This window comes from Rhyacophila brunnea, unplaced genomic scaffold (genome assembly GCF_057557595.1).
Source record: "Rhyacophila brunnea isolate RB1 unplaced genomic scaffold, BYU_Rbru_1.0 scaffold_21, whole genome shotgun sequence".
Classification (NCBI taxonomy): domain Eukaryota; kingdom Metazoa; phylum Arthropoda; class Insecta; order Trichoptera; family Rhyacophilidae; genus Rhyacophila; species Rhyacophila brunnea.
Window position 1 is genome coordinate 14,341,099 of NW_028232871.1, and position 18,702 is coordinate 14,359,800.

The following is an 18,702-nucleotide window of genomic DNA, read 5'->3' on the forward strand; positions in this document are numbered from 1 at the left end:
TTTATTAAAAAAATTTAAACACTTTTTAAATTTATGAGTTGTTTTTATGTTAAGTTATAATATTCTTGTTACCATAAAAAGAACAAGAAGGAACAAGTTTATTGGGCCACATGTACTGAGTATGGATGTTTCATCCGATACTTGAGTACACAAACAGGTGACAGTATTTCCAACTCACCTCTACCATACACTGACATAATAATATGGTGAGAGGGCTGGCGCGCGCTGGGTCCGGTTCGTTGTTCACACACTCACGCACCGGTAAACGGACGGTATACATTTGATGGATAACAGGTATATGAGGTTGATGAATGATGATGCTAAGTTCAGAATTGATGATATAGACGCGACGTTCACTCAAACCGTAACAGATTTAGTGTAACGAAGGTCGAACAGATACGTTTTGAGTCACTCGGCAGTTAACGACGGCTAAGCTATCAGAAACCCGCAACGCGACCGCTTTATTGATGTCACTCGAGCCAACTCAACTTAATTTTGATCACGGTCGATCTGTAAATTGTAGTCTTATTTCAAGAAAAACAAATTAATATATTTTATGGCAGATCTTAAGAGCCTACCCTCACTGTCGTGTTGAGATATCGTGTGATTACGAAAGTAAACATCTATGTTGTTTATATCAATAGCTTTTTTCGGTTGTGGTTTGCGTGAATTACTAAATGACAGGTGTCATCTGTCACTATTCTTACCACGTTTGTTTATATTTTTTCGCTATCTGTCAAACAGGCGATAAACGCCAAGATAGCATATAGCAGTGATATTTCATGCATCCCTCATAGTAACGAACAATGATATTGTTCTCTTGCAGTGGCGAAGAGTGGAGGTAGGCTGCTAAGATCTGCCATATATAGTGCACACTAAACTTTGTCAGTCAAACGTATTTGTTTTCATTGAAATAGGACTACAATTTACAGATGATGTTGGTTAGTTTTTAAAATTCAATTAAACCCCGCGAAACCAAGCCATAATAAATAATAGTCAAAAAATACTCGTCTATCTATAAATATCTAAAATTAAGCAATTAAATCATACACAACTTTGGGTATTTTATAGATATAATATTATTTTTAATCTATTATAGTTTGGTTTAAGCAGGACTAAATGAATTAAAAAAAATGAATCAACAATGTGTGTAAACAAATAGGTAGGTATGAATGAAAAAGTGTGCATAATTTTATCGTATCTCCCAAAGTATACAAAAACTATTATGGTTTGGTTTATGCAGGGTTTAATTAATTTTTAAAAACTAACCAACACCATCTGTAAATCGTAGCTTAGTTCAATAAAAACAAATACGTAAGACTAACAAAGTTTAATGTGCACCATTTATGGCGAATATTAACAACCTACCTCCACCCTTCGCTACTGATGGATACAGTAACCCTAGTAAGGTAAACTGAAATCGTATATTTTTTATTGATATGGCAGGAAATTTGTATGTCGTTTTGAGATATCGTGTGTTTACGAAAGTAAATATCTATCTATGTTGTTTATATCAATAGCTTTTTTATGTTGTGGTTTGCGTGAATACTTGCATATCGCGGATGACAGGTGTCATCTGTCACTATTTTTACCACATTTGTTTACATTTTTTCGCTATGTGTTTGACAGGCGATAAACGCCAAGATAACATACAGCAATTCGTGATATTTCATGCATCTCTGTCATATCAACCAACAGTGATATTATATTGCTCTCTTGTAATATAAGACACAAGAGTGCATACAAAATTTCACTTGTAACAGTTTTAAGTTTTAACCAATGTCATTCATATTAAAAGGAGCAACATTTCTCGTTAGAAATCTATTCCAAAGTGGCCAAACGGCCAGTCAGTATTTTACTTTTCATTTCCAAGTAACCTGAGAGATAAAATAATAATACATTGTGCCTAATCTATCAAGGCCCAAGGGTTCAATTTCTCCTCACCACTTTTCACTCTCGATGGGATCCGATTGTCTTACGATCTTTCCTACTAACTCATGTTATCAACGGACCATTATTATTTCGCTTCGCTACGCGAGATTTATTGTGTTCTTGATTGATCTGTGATGGCCAACTGTTTAAATTATTATAATGTGATTTACTTTAATTTAATTTTCCCTAATAACAGGAAACATTTTTAAACATCTCGGATATATAGGTACCAACTAGAAAAAATAATATTTGAAAAAAATACGATGCTTGACGGGATTTTAACCCATATAACCACTGGTATCGCGCCAACTGTGCATTAACCAATTTTGCTACGAGCCTCCTATCTAATTACGACAATTTAAACCAGTAGGTCATTCATGAAATGCTTATCAAATTGAGCTATTATTGACTATCGGTTTTCGTGTATTAAAGCAAGGAATATTAATTACCTTAATTTGGTACTAATCGCCAAATATTTTAGTTATAACGTCAACTTGAACTTGCTAACAATTTTTAATAAACCATTTCTTTTATTCAATGAATGATTCCCAATATTTTGAGAATGTAACAAGTGTGTAACATAGTGTTTTTAGAGTCAGAGTATGGACCTAATAGGAAAAATTGAACTCACACCCGGAAAGTGAAAGGTTTGAGTTCAACACTCGATTCAACATTGTTTTCTAGGATTTTTTATAATGGTTAATTAGTATGTTTGAGGTTTTTCAAAACCATACTTTTAAAAAAAGGGCATCCTTTCCTTCTTTCTCACTCTTCCTAGTAAACTTAATACTAATTATTTTTATATTTCAAAGCATACCAGTTATCGGGATCAAATTGTATAGCATCTTATAAAATTTAAGACTATATTTTAGGTCTTACACAAACGATTGCGAATCACTGGAAAAGATTAATTTCAGATAGCCGTGAATTCAGCAGGTAAGTGCGGCAACGTGTGCACCTGAATTGATTGGATTCCGCCACCAAAAAAAGTGAATGTCATTCTATCATTGTTTTTCTTATTATAAAACGATTAACTATCAGACAATGGAATTTGATATTCTGTATGTGTAAAAGTTGTTTGGGCGCATATCTAACTAGTAAGCCAGTTCACTTTGAGAATCACAGGTCACACTCAGATTATAATAATTATTAATACTTACAACAATGAAGTTAGTAAAAGAATTATTGCTATGGTAAATAAATCCTATCCAGCGTTGCCATTTAGCGTTTTTCTTACCAGATCTAGCATTTTTAGAAAGGCATTTATTTACCTTGCAAAAAACGCATCTGGCTTGTGGCGTTTTTACTAGCATTTTTGGATGCCTCCTGAAAATACGCTAGATATTTAGTTTATTTATTTTCATTCGCATTAAATTTCTGACCATCAGATACCTACTTAACTTACTACGTAGGTCGGTGCCTATTTTAGTAGCGTGAGAAGTAAAACAACATAATTTAACACGTTGAAACAATATCAACATTCATGGACTTATAGTGAAATGGTATCATATAATTTAATGTGTGTTAGGATGTGACATCAGTTTGACGATTATCGGAATGACATGAAACGAAACTTGAACGCCATTGACACAATATAAACATTTGTTGTCAATTTTGAAATATATTTCTGTTCAAATGTATGGTTTTTACACGTATAGACATTTTGCACTCTTTGAAGTCTTTCATTGCTAAAGACGCGCCAGGTGCGTGGCCATTAGATACTAATACTTTCACTGCTGACTAGTTAATTACTACATTTAATTGTCAAGCGAATTGCTACACGCCAGGCGTGTTTAGCAGTGTCCGAGTTGTGGTAATTAACTGGCCAGAATCGATACACGAAAGAAAATGTATTGACTTCGTTCTTAGTAGAATAAGTAAATTTACTTGTAATTTTATTTTCACAAAATATGAATAACTTGTTTTCATACCCTGTCTGACATTTTTTGGTCAACGATAGTTGGCAACACTGATCCTAACTACGCTTTAGCGGAAGTAGGCGAATTGAAGAGCCAAAGGTAAAACAACTAATTTTAATTTCCCCATCTCCACCTGTCACGTATGTGTTGCCGTAGATAAGCACGGCTGCCTTCTATGACACTTATGACTAGGGAATCCAATCCCGGGATCCCGAGCTATTTTCGATACCTATGAATCCCGGGATTGATAAACATAATCCCGGGATTTCGGGATTGATTTTTTTATCAATTGTTATGGAAAATATAACAGAAAAAATACTTTTAATACAAAATAACTACATTAGAAATAAACTGAGTTTGAATGAAGTTTGATGTGTAGGTTGCCGATTCATTTTATTTTTTCACATAGATTATTAAAAATGAGAAAGATTGGTAAAAAAAACAATGCTTCGCACTTTTAACAAAGTAATTCCACCATGATATCATACGTTTTACGGCAGTTTCATATTTGGCTGACTAATTAGATTTATGAAGCGGAAAGGCCATAAGTACGCCATGATTATTTGCTTTACTATTTTAAATCTCGCTGATCTATTCATTATGTCTTTACTATCAGAAATAGCAATCTCATATTAAATTCACATTATTATTTATATTACAATATTATTTACTCCATTAAACTTGTGTATTTCCAAGATTTAACGTATACAATATTAACAATAAATGTCTTAAATAGTATAAATTATACTAGATTTATTTTTGACCGATTTTATCAATGTTATTTGTAAATATAAAAATTTTATATTAACAATGGAAAAAAATCCCAATCCCGGGATCCCGGGATTGTCAAATTGTAATCCCGAAATCCCGGGATCAGAATTTTGGCTCGGGATTGGATTCCCTACTTATGACGTGTCTGAAAGAAACGATTTTACGTGGTCACTCTGCTATCCCATCAAGCAACCTTCGTCGATTAAACATAACATCGGGGGTATGAACAACACTACGTTCATCCCCCCGATAAGTGGTGACCCAGACGGGACATAGTTCATTTTTTTAACCAGGGTCTACTTAGCTCTTTCAGACTATCCCATGTCTTCTTCTAGTTAAATAATACTGTTACATATTTTTTGTTTCACCCCACCGTGTCATGATGTAAGAGTCTTCAATTTATAATTTGGTCAGTTCACTAAAAAATGAATTTGTAACTAAATCATAAAGATCTGAATTATATCAAATGGAAGCAAGGTTAAATAGAACGGATGTTAACAACTGAAGGGTTGAAAGTCTATAGGGTCTAAATGCCTAAAAGTTTTTTTACTTCAATAAATCTATATGCCAAGCCTAATGATATTCTGAAGGGTCTAAGTTCCTAACTTCACCATTTTTGTCACATAAATACATTGAAATATGGGCGGGTTCTATGTGCCCCTACAGTACCCTGTACATAGGACGTTTCAATATTGTCCATGTTTAAATATTTTATTCTTTCTTTGTTTATTTTATCTTTAGAATTATTATGTAAACTTAATCATAATAATATACTGATGCTATTCTGTAAGTAACTTTGTAAAAATATAAATGTGAGTTTTCTAAAATGTATGGTTTTATTCTTATATCTCAGTTTCGCATTTTTTTGCACTTAGACCCTATAGACTTTCAATCCTTCAATTAACGGAAAACATTTTCTTAAAGATAATCAATTTCATTCCGTCAAAATCCTGATTTAAAAATGCATAATCCCGTAAAATTGTACCTTTTTATTTAATTTAAGTATAACTAGTTAGTCTGTAGTCCATGGGTCAGACGTTTTATTCACTTATCCACGTGGCCTCAAATACAAATCTGTAACTACAACACACAACTGATTCAATATTATTACAAATGCATTTCTCTCTGCCCGTGTTGTGAAATCACTCCCCACAGAGTTCACCCGTCAAAGTCAATGCCATTGCTGTGGCGTTTCGGCGGGCAGTGCCTCGCACAGCTTCAAGGCAACCGAATTATACACGTCAAAATGCATTCGTTCCCAGTCTGTCTTCACTTTTCTGAACAAAATTAATGTTGCCTCTTACTCACTGACCAGTGACAGCTTTCGTTTTCAACCGGTGGGGAATATTATTATTAGATTAAATTCCTATCGGTCGGTGAGAGAAAATTATACAGTATTCCGATCACGGAACAGGTGATGTACAGATAGATAATAGTTGCACTGCATTAGTAATGGACAGTACCGGTGGCGAAAGGTGGAGGTAGGCTGTTAAGATCTGACATAGATAGTGGACATGAAACTTTGTAAGTCATATGTATTTGTTTTTATTGAACTAAGCTACAATTTACAGATGGTGTTGGTTAGTTTTTAAAAATCAATTAAACCATGCCTAAACCAAACCATAATAGTTTTGATATATTTTGGGCAATCCGACAAAATTGTGCACACTTTTTCATTCATACTTATTTGTTTTCAGTGAATTAGAAATACGTAAGTACATATTACACATGTTGGTTATTTTTTTTACAAACTAAGATACAAAATACCTATTATTCTATCTATAAAATATTCAAATTATGTATGATTTAATGGCATAATGTTAGATATTTTATATATAGACGAGTATGTTTTGACTATTATTTATGAGACGTATGACTGACAAAGTTTAGTGTGCACTATTTATGGCGGATCTTAACAGCCTACCTCCACCCATCGCCACTGGACTGAAATATACCAGTGGCGAAGAGTGCCTGTTAGAGGCAGGCACGTGATGAAAAATCGAAAAACACTAATTGAACATTAATTATAATCTCCAATAGAATTTAATCTTCATAATTTAACTGTAGTTCATAAAAATATACTCGGTTATATATAATGAATTTAATATGTACCTATTCTTAAACCAAAAGTCAAACCACCTGAAAAATAAGAAACCAGTTTGCCAACTAACATTCATAAAATAATGCCTGGTAAATGTGACGGAATGAGTCTGATGCTGGGGGGAGGGATTATGTGAAGGATGCCGGGCACTGAACTTTTATGATGTAGAGGCTGGCTCCGTGGTCTGGTTGTCACTCCTGTCACCACCACTCTCGCGCGCTACAGTTTATTGAGTCACCCTGTGCGCGGCACTTCGGTCAAAAATGTTTACAAGCACACAGTTGATGAATGACTAACTCTTAATCGGCCTGGCAAAGATAATGATGTCAGACGAGTAGGACTTTTATATTGTTTTAGGGGCGCCCTAATTGACCTAACCAATGGCAGATATCATAAGAAAATGAGCTGATTTACATAAATATGTTCTAGATATCCCCAAAATTTAAAAATAGTATAACATAGTTCTTCGAGAGCAAATATTACAGAAGACTTAATAATTCCTTCGGGGATTATACCTAAACTGGCTTCTGATGGTCTTATAACAATGAGTTGGCTGTAACGCAGACAAATATTAATATAGCGTCCAAAATAAGTTAAAAGCTGTGTAACAAACATTTTACCCGGTCCCATATTCTGAGAAATCACGACTCAGTCAATGCGGTGCGCTGGAAATATCAAGTGAGAGCAGTAGGATCTCGTCCATTAGGGGTCAGACACGCAACACTGTAGTTACTGTATTACGTGATTATCCGATTAGAATCTCCAATTGAATAAAACAATCCAATTTGAGATTCAACTGGGATACATTTAGAATCAAGTAAGACGTATGTGTGTTTGAACCCTTACCGGGGCGAGTCACTTCTCGAAGATTAGCATTGATAATTTATAGAAAAAATCCAGTAAACTGTACAGCGTTTGTCTTGATATTTAAAATATAAACCGTTCTCAATCGAAGGTATAGATTATGTTGCTTGCCCTAACGCAGGGGTCGGCAAACCACGGCTCGCGAGCCGCATGCGGCTCTTTGAGTATTGGCGTGCGGCTCTTTGCCAAATTCCCAATTCACAATTTTCATTTTTTATCATTGATTTGTACACTTATTATATTATATATAATGACATTATCGCGAAAATAATTTTTCCTCCATGATGTTGATGCAAAAAGGTATGATTGTTGTTGTTTTAAATCCACCCATTGCAAAAGTCGACATATTAAGTTTTTCTCCATTTGATATTTAAAAAATATAAAAACAAATATTTACGTTAGTTTTATTCGGGAAATCTTCTTCGCTTAAGGGGGGACATGCTCGTCGAAGGTCAAAATTGAGTTTTTATTGTATATTCAAACCATGATCCTGGACACTCCTTAAACGTTGTAGATGATCTATTTATATAATTTTGAAGCCTTATTATCCTTTATAGTTATTTTAAACATTTGATGACTGCATGAAGTATTTTTGTTACATAAAATAGTATTCTTTTAAACCTCTCGCTCTAATGTTTTAGAATATAGTCATATTTAGGTACAAAACTGTGCAGTGGTGTTAAGATTTTTTACATTTATTAATTTTTAAACGCATTTATAAAACCATTAGTATAATTTATTACGAGATAATTTTTGTAAAATATTCACGATAAAAAATTATATTGATAATCTCTGTGATCCCAAATTTGACAAGAATTAGGCATTTTATTATTCAAAAAATCGGCAAGATTAACACATTTCAAGATGATTCTAAAGATATTTATTATAAGCTATGTCTTTGACCATTCAAGTGTGATAAACATCTTATGAATAATGATTGCTTTATAATAATTATTGACCTAAGAATAAGGTAGTGTTTTTTTGAAATACGCCATTTCTTTTGTCATTCCCTAGTAGTTAAGCTACAACATACGGCCGTAGCCATAAATTGACAAACTATAATTGAAGTAGGGAGTAAAATGATATTGACGCGCGTGTTTGAACATGTACCGTTTAAAAACAAATAAAAAAAAATTCGGTTAGGTACATGTTCAAACACGCGCGTTAACATAATTTTACTCCTTACTTTAATTATAGTTTGTCATTTTATGGCTACGGCCGTATGTTGTAGCTTAACCACTAGGGAATGACAAAAGAAATGGCGTATTTCAAAAAAACACTACCTTATTCTTAGGTCAATAATTCTTATAAAGCAATCATTATTCATAAGATTTTTATCACACTTGAATGGTCAAAGACATAGCTTATAATAAATATCTTTAGAATCATCTTCAAATGTGTTAATCTTGCCGATTTTTTGAATAATAAAATGCCTTATTCTTGTCAAATTTGGGATCACAGAGATTATCAAAATAATTTTTTATCGTGAATATTTTACAAAAATTATCTCGTAATAAATTATACTAATGGTTTTATAAATGCGTTTAAAAATTAATAAATGTAAAAAATCTTAACACCACTGCACAGTTTTGTACCTAAATATGACTATATTCTAAAACATTAGAGCGAGAGGTTTAAAAGAATACTATTTTATGTAACAAAAATACTTCATGCAGTCATCAAATGTTTAAAATAACTATAAAGGATAATAAGGCTTCAAAATTATATAAATAGATTATCTACAACGTTTAAGGAGTGTCCAGGATCATGGTTTGAAAATACAATAAAAACTCAATTTTGACCTTCGACGAGCATGTCCCCCCTTAATAAATAAACAATTATAAAATGTAATTAATTTATTTAAATAAATCATATTTATAAAAATATATGTAGGTATGGCTCTCGATTTTTTTTTAACCGTTGTGCCACTCATATTTGGCTCCTTTGGTCCAAAAGTTTGCCGACCCCTGCCCTAACGCATACGATAACGCATGCCTCCGTAAAACTGACATAGCTTTATTCTCACCAGTCATCAAGTTCAATAAATTTGTCTTGTAAATGTCAGCAACATCAATGATACCGTCAGCACGAAGTAGGTACATCAATTTTTTAAATGACTACACCGTATTAGATTTACACGACAGGCTGCGTTTTGCTTTGTGTTGCAAGACATCAATAATAATAAATTTATAATTGGTGCAGTCAATACTGGCACGAAACACTCATTTTAAATTTTATTAATTTCGGTTTTATTATACTTTTTAGACATCGTGGCATTGAGCGTTGAACGATCCCATGTCATTATTTACGATTAGGCATTTCGATGAGGTGAAACTCGTAAAAATTTTAACCGTTTGCGGTTAACTGTTGGCTTACGAGCCAGTTAAAAAAATATATATTAAAGATAGCTGCATAACAATATGCGCCTGTCAATTACCTACGTGGTCGCATCCATGACTTATTCTGTATCGGAACCGTTTCCTCGTGTCAAGCCTATCAGGCACCATTAGCGAGGGGTGCTAGATTAGTAAATGCGTTCCCAAAAGACATAGACATTTTCAATGATGTACTTTGCATTTTGTTTTTGAAACTTTATTTAACTGTATAAAATTATATGTTTTTTGTTTTCAAAATTTTATTTTTCTGTATTACTTAAATTATTGTATTTAAGTATGTTTTGATTTTTTTTCTGTTATTATTATTATTATATTCTATATTCTCTTATTCTCTCTTGTGAGGGTAATATTTGTTATAATGTAAATCTCGTGTTGGGTACGTCTTGAATTTAGATTTGTTATGTCCACAATGTTTTGTATTCTTATATAAATAAATAGCTAATAATTCATGTTTATTATTCCTTTGTTTATTTTCTATTTACTGCATTGTTCAGAAATGGGTGTAGGCACATTAAATAATTGAAATGTTAGAACTCCATTATAATGGTTTTGAAACAATGTTGTATTTGGTAATTCTACAATAGCTGCAGCTACAGCTGTTTCGGGCTGTGAACCCATCATAGGAAAGCTCATAATTCAAATATTACAGAATTAAAATAAAAATAAAAAGCTAAAAAACTATTACAATGAGTAGGTTCCTTATAAGAGAAGTACAGTGGTTTAAATAACGCACAGAGTTAAATTATTACATCTTATTAAATATTCATTTATTGTCGGTTTAAATATGACTATCACTAAAAATTGTCGTCTTACGACACTACCATCTACACTCTACAGTAATTTCTTGTAATCATATAAAATAATTCATTGTGACTATCATATTTGTCAATTCCACATAAAAATGGCGGACAAGTCTGACATTCGTGAAATGGTGGAAGAAACAGATGAAGATTTTTCAACAGAGAACAGTGAGTACAAAACAAAAAACACATAAAAGAAACATTTATAATAATAAAAATATATTAAAACACCGAGTGTTTTTTTCAATGAATCCAAAACTCTCAGAACTGACTAATTGTAGGTTGGACAAGTCTGATTCTGGTTCACACATTTAATAGACAGATTGGGACGATACACAGGTATATCAGGTAAAAACTAGCAGAACTGATTCAAGAGGTAACGTTTGCCGTTGTTAAAAAGAAGATTTTAAAGTTCCTGTAAAAATTTTAGAAATAATTGGCAACCCTTGCTGAGATACCTAAGGCCCGTTTCAGACGGGACACTGGTGTCGCGCTCGTATTTAATAATGATGCCTTTGTATTCGAATATAGGGACCTTTGTATTATGTTTATGAACGCCCCAGAGCTAATAAATCAACGCGTGTCCGATACACTTTTCCGTCGGCCGCTACATTCTCAAGCCGCCGATACACTTGTTTTTATTACCGCAGCCAGTTTTATGTTCTAATTTATAACGCCAGATTATGCGTTGACTCATTAACTCTGGGGCGTTCATAAACGTAATACAATGGCCCCTTTATTCAAAAACAAAGACCTCCTATATTATATCGAGCGCGACACCGCTGTCCCGTCTGAAATGGGCCTTAATGTAAAGTCACTATTAATTGTAACCTTGCAGTAGGTTTATAAGATAAGTCGTGTGTGCGTGCAAATGTTCATGGCGGTCAATTGTCTTGATTCGGTTCGGGTGTATAAATGATTATAATTGATACTTCAGATTATCATTTCGGTTACAAAAAGTTCCGTACGACTGCAAATAATTATCGGACGTTCGAAATTAAACTGCTCCATGCATTAAAACGTTAAAATGTCAATGCTGAGATGTTTTGTATCGTTTTATTAAGAAACTTTATTGCATGTCCGCCGCGGTTTAACGATCGGATTCAATTAAATAGTGTGCGGTGTGATCTAATCCCATTAGCGGCTCGTAATGGTGAGACAATGAAAAAAAAACTACGAAAATGCGGATACAAAACGTTTAGACCAGGGGTAGCCAACCCAAATCCTTTGATCGGCCAAAAAAAAATTTACTGAGCATAGGTGGGCATACGTCACCTTCAGGTCACGAAATGGAACGGAACGCACCGGAGCGCCGTTCCGGCTCGTGAAATTTGTAAAATTATCGCTCCGTCTCGTGGAAAAAATATATTGACCGTCAGAGGTAGATAGGCCATAGAATAGAAAATCTGACACACTTATTTTTATAAAATACACTTACGATTTGATAACTATGTAAATATCTTCAGAAAATTTGTCGAGCGCTCCGGTTCGTTAACTTTTCCATTTCGAGCGCTGATAATAATTAATATTGTGACACTTGTTTTTGTATATTATTTGATATCTTTTTCATATAGACTGGTAATTTAACCGACGCGCATCGCACTTGATTGGACGTGTTTTTATCGAGCAACCTGCTGCGTCACTTCGTTTATACTACATTTAATTTCGAAAAGAATGATTCGCAGCGATATCTAGTCCCAAATACTGCTGCAATGCACATTGCCAGTCGTTTTAATTTTGGAAATTTATCTTTGAGGATATATTTCTGATAAAAGTCAAGCTTCGAAAATGCACATTAACTTGCTTGATTGCAGTTCTATTTTAGTTCCATTTGTAAATTTGGATGCGCTGATTCCACATCCACGTTAAACGGAGTTAAGAATATTTTGAACATTTCCTCATACGTTTGCATAAATACGAACCTGGTACCGAATTCTTTAATTAATTTTGTGACTCTATTAGAATATTTAAAAAAAATCTTTGCAGTCATTTAAGTACGGAGTGTGTGGAGCCGGCATATGTATAAAAACAGGTTACTGGCACGCAGCACAATAAGAAAGTTCTAATTTCACAAAATATAATATAAATGTGGTAAATTTACGAGATTTTTTTTTTATTGTATGAATACCAAAATGCAACATTTATAGAAAGTTTATACAAATCTTCAATTGGGCCACGGGTTGGGCATGCCTGGTGTAGACTGTAGCATTTGTTTGTGGGGTAATTTTTTTTACTTTAATTTACGAGAAGTGAGATATAGTGATACAGCTTATCAATCATGATGCCAATAACTCTGTGCAACCAAATCGCTTCGGATGTTGGCATATTCCACTTACGTGAGAATGAGAATATATATTATAATGAATATTGTTTTATAAATTCTTAAAATAGGGTCTACTTTACTTATTTGGTGTACTTCCTGTACTCATCTAATTTATAATTGATGTATTTATTCTTTCTATTGAATATACCTACCTACTTATATATACATTTATATACATACTGGTTTAATACTATTTCTTTGTTTTTAAATGTAATGGTGTGACCGGCTTATATTAATAATTTGTAAAGTTCACTATATGTACCTATATGTAAAATAAATAAAATTTGATTTAAGTTGATTACTAATGGTAACATCGGGGCTCGTCCATAAATTACGTCACATTTTCGGTATTTTAAATCTCCCCTTTCCCTCCAACGTAAAACTTTGTCACATAAAAATTACCCCCCTGTCTAAATTAAGTTATATTTTTTGAAACCACATTTATATTCATTTACTATGTTCGATTATAAGACCACCAACCAAGACTAACACCATAAAAGAGATTCTCTTGGTCGCGCAACCTCCTTAGCTGGCTCCAAGGCGTTGGCCCATGATAGGGAAATTTACTGCAAGTTGCTCGCCAACCTTGAATAGAAAACGGCATGAAAATAACAAATAAGACTTGTTCATTCATCAAGTTACCAAAATCTGTCTATAATCGATGAATTAATCTAATAAAATTATTGGCAAACGAGTTTTGGAATTTGCATAGATCGTAAATTAAGATAATTTAACTCGGTCTAAAACCGTAAAGTCCACTCGACAGGACACACATTTCATTAATTGATTTGTATTGATCCTGAACATTTAACACGGCCATTAACTGTCTTAAAGCACGACATTAAGGCTTTGTATGACTTAATCTGATAGTACCCATTATCGATTTACAATATTATTATTTAGATAAGTGGTTGAATGTGTATATCTAATGTGTAAAATGTAAATTACCATATTATATGGGTTTCCACAGAGTAGAGTTTTAAGCTTTTCTCCCAACGCATTGAGTCTTTGATCTGAATCAAACACACACTGAAATAACAAGAATTTTTAACATTCGAAATCGCACGACAAACCAGCTGTGTGTGAAATGTAATAGTATGTAGGAACATTAAAATTCAGTTGACAGTTGTATTGCTAGGAAACCTAGTACACAACAAAAACCATAGGAAGAGTGCTATGCTCATTTGAACGGAGCGTGCTGCAGAGTATCTCCAGGCCCATCAATGACCACAGTGGAGACGGATATGAGAGAACAAAGAGCTATACGCTTTTAACGAGAGTCCACACATCGTGCAGTACATCAAGTTAGAACGCCTTAGACGGCTCGCATGATTTTATGCGGCCCTCATAGTCCAGCGTGTAAAGCACACTGCTTCTCATCCAGGGATTCGGGTTTGATTCCCCATAAGTGCACAATATATTTATGAGGTTTTTTTCAAAACCTTTCACTTCTACCACTACAATGCATTTCCCCATTACTATTGTCATTGAAAATAACTTCGGAAACTTCAAGATGCCATGAATATCAACATAGAGTTGTATCACTAGAAAAAGAAATATATTTAAATCTTTACGAGACAGAGAAAAAAAACACACGATGAAGGTACCTATTCCTTTTGAATTCTAAAAAGAAATACATAATGCATCACGACAAAATATGTATGAATTATAATTAAGCATACCTGTAGGCATCCGCAGATGCCCCTCGTTCGGTTCCTCATGTGGTGCGTCTTGTGCTGCCTCTGGGAGCAGCTGGTGAGGGTGAGGGCGGAAGGGCAGCGCAACCGCGCCAGCCGAGCTCTGGCCACCTCCACGCCTGCTGACCACGAGGGGACTCCCTGCAAAAAGAGAAATGCTAATTTAAAATAAGGTCTTCTTTATGTGACAAAATTTTTGTGAAACATTCACACGTTAAAAAATATTTATAAAAAAATGTACCTAAGGGTGTATAACTTGACGTACTTCATTGGGTCTAGGACGATTCGGGGCTGGGACAAATGGGTGCTACTTCATCCTATAATCCACATTGGATAAACTTGATGATGGGTGACTGGGAACAACCAGTAACGAAGAAACCCTACATATCTGTGATATTTGTCAATTTATGATAAATCCAAAATTAGTAATTTCGAAATAGGAGAGTACCTATGCAGGTGTGGCGAACCTATGGCACGCGAGATGATTTTCTATGCCACGCGTTTGAAGTGAAAAAAATATATATAATAATAATAAATGACAGATCGCATTGTATAAAAAATATCAGGCAAATATTCTTCTAGAATAAGCATTACGTTTAATGTAAATATATAATTGGATAGGACGGTCCTTAGAAGTTATGCGTCACATATGATATTATCACACTAATCTCATCGGGCGGCGGGGGAAGCCGCGCGGCAAACCTCTAATTTTGATAGATTTACAATGCTTGAGACCACTGACTGTAGCGAAAGAATGCCTCATCTGATGGAAGCAAAATCTCGTGTAAATTTGTGTGATAAGAACCAAACTAATTACCTAATACATTAACAAACAATTTCATTCCTACCCACAAAAAATGGCTGCACCAAATGAGAAATAAAAACTTGATGAAGCTAGTAGGTAGTAGTAATTCTGGCAGACAGTTTCAAAATTGATGGACCGAGATGATACTTAAGAGCTATATGTGTGTTATGTTCTGGGAATGGTATCTAGAAACATCATAATTTTAAATTTTTTTAAAACTATTTCTTCCTTACGAAGAACTGCTCGGCACGTCAGACAGTTGAAAAATAATATTTGGGAAAATTTGGCACGCGTACATAAAAAGGTTCGCCAATCCTGGACCTATAGTTTTACCAACTGTAGTGAGCTCTTTTACTTGGTCAATCTGATCTGAAGAAAGAAAAGAATTAGGTAATGAAAGATTCAAACTCTTCCAATTACAGTTTCAACAGAATTCAGATTGATTCAGATCACGTATATTACATTTCATTTGGTTAACTAACTAACGTTACAGAAAAAAATTAATATCGTTGATTTGCTTGTTATATTCCGACACTTGATTGCAACTTGATGCAAAACGAGGTATGTTTGCAACTCTAGAAACAACAACATGTTGAATGCAATGTCAAAACTTTCCTCTCATTCTAGGCTGTAATATTACAACTGGTACAACGAGTGTCTACTTATGAACTGTAGTAGAAACACCTCGAAGAAAATATTCTATCAACCAAACCCTTAAATATTTATATAAGTACTATAAAAAATCGGTGTGTGTACTTATGTACGCACGTTAGAAGTTATATTTCTTTGGCGTAACAAAACAAAAACAAAACTTGTGATAACCTAAATTCTTCGACTAGCTCTTAATCATCGTGTTAAATTACACACTCAAGAAAAAGAGCCGCTTATTGGAGCGCCGTTGGTTTATTTCTGTACACTAACTTATATTACTAAATTATATAAGTAGTTATTTCTCATTGTTGTTTTTTTTAAGTAACAACTGTCACTGGCGTTTAATCGTTTGTTTACGTAAGGGATTGCAAATAGCCGACAATAATAAATTCGTTGCCTAGGCAACGGAACAATTCTACTATCAAACTTGCGTTTGTATACAGCTGACTGATTCGCAGCTAATGTCATACTGTCGCGCACTTTCGTAACGGTGTACGCGCGCAGCTTTCAGTTCCACTCTCTACCAAACGCCCCAAAATAAGTATAACTTCAATATATTTAAATAAAAACAAAGCATTGATCTTACAAGGGAGTCAAAAGTGAAGAAACTATAAAATGTTAAGAGTGACCGTTGCTAATTGAATCAATAAGTACACTGTAGTTAATAAATGAACCACCAAGCCACATCGCGTCTTAATCAGGCGAACCATTTTTAAATGTCCCAGGATCAGGTACTTACACAAGACTAGGGTAGTAAACATTGTAATAAGTGACAAAAGCTAACACAACGCTGCCAAACAATGTAAGTAAAGATGTCTTCAAGTTGAGGCCGCAAATTTTCTAAATGCAACAAATATAGGTACTGGTTTGGTTTTCCATTAGTTATCTCTCTTTTGTAGGCACTGGGGTATTTATAGAATTATATACAGTATAATGAGAACCTTGCCATTGTTTGTAGTGGAGACCTGTGTGTCCCTGAATAACATCTTAAAAATCACCAATTGATTGTTTTCAGTACAGAATTTCCAAGTGCCATCGATGGTGCCAATTAACGTATTACAATTTTTATATGTACTCTTTATAATACAGTTTTTCTCGTATTTTAATACAATATTTTTTCCATGTCATTTTGTGAACTTGACTGAATGTGTTTTTTGCAAAGTTTATATTATGTAAAAAAATAAAATTTTGTTTTGAATAGTATTGTATGAAATGGTTTCATCAAGTGTTTGCTAACCGGATTTGTATCTTGCTGAACGACTAACGCTTACGCATATATCACCGATCATGTCTGATCCTAATAAGATCATATGGGCCTCCACAGGGTGGAGGTTTGTGTTAACAGAATTTGTTTTTACGAGAAATAGACGTCAGTCATTTGCTGAACCTATTAGGTCCATACTCTGACTAATACACACATTAATAAACAATATGTGTACTTGCCAGACCCATGATTCGAACCTGGGACCCTAGACGATATAGGTAGATGCTTAAGCCGCGTGACCATCGAGGGTATAATGCATATATATATTATTAAAAACCAATAAACCACAATTAGGTGGGTTGTCAACTTGATTACAGTTTTTTTCGTCTCTTTATACTATGATGGGAATGGGACGACTGGACTGCGAACAATTGGACGCCGCACCGTCGTAGACACGTATACAGAACGTAGACGAGGTATTTTAATCAGTTTCTATCTACTACTTACTAGTTTTAATTCATTTTACTCTTAACATAATGTATGCTTTATTGCGGATTGAGAATTACCATGCCTAAGGCTTTATATAGAATAAAAAACTCTTTTTTCGTTACAACTTAAACATATGCACGATGAAATCATTATTTACGTCTGCATATTTACATTCTCACCAACTATTAAATCATAATATAATCATTTAAATATAAATACTTAATAATATAAAATATTTTTTTAAGTACCTATAAGTACCTAACGTCTATTTATTTTCGAATTGTCGAGTTGTCCCGGTGCCAAATCGTCCTAGACCCACTATGATAACGCAAATTTAGTACTAACATAAAATTGAACGCATTTAAAATATTTTAAGCTCATATTTTTTACAAACACACTTCCTTATCGGTGTCTCAACTGCAAGTACGCATATAACAACTAGGTACGAGTATATCACTAATGACCAGTCCGATAGGAAAACGAAATGAAGCGTGGGATGGACTTTGAATAAGCAGGTTTAATTGATTTACGTACTATAGAGCTTACCTGTACCTGTGGATTGTGGATCTATCCGTACGTATCCGTTTGAGAAAGTTTAGAATTATCTCTCTATCAGTATGTAGGCTTGCCCGAGATCAATGGCTGCTTTGTTGACAGCCAGCAGATTATGATAAGCTTTCATTCACTTATTGTGAGGTCACCTGTGATCGCCGTGAGATTCTGTGAAATCGATATGTAGAATTGGATTCT

At 34.0% G+C, this 18,702-nt stretch overlaps 1 protein-coding gene across 8 annotated transcripts in view; it reads right to left on the minus strand.

Annotated features, from left to right (window-relative positions):
* DAAM (disheveled-associated activator of morphogenesis-like protein) overlaps positions 1–18,702 on the minus strand; it is a 551,406-nt gene that overhangs the window by 104,638 nt on the left and 428,066 nt on the right. For all 8 annotated transcript variants that reach the window (XM_085949180.1, XM_085949184.1, XM_085949178.1 and 5 more), the window contains one exon: positions 14,789–14,944. In XM_085949180.1, the coding sequence (XP_085805306.1) occupies positions 14,789–14,827 (39 nt within the window). In that variant the 5' untranslated portion in view covers positions 14,828–14,944. The remainder of the gene's footprint in view (positions 1–14,788; positions 14,945–18,702) is intronic.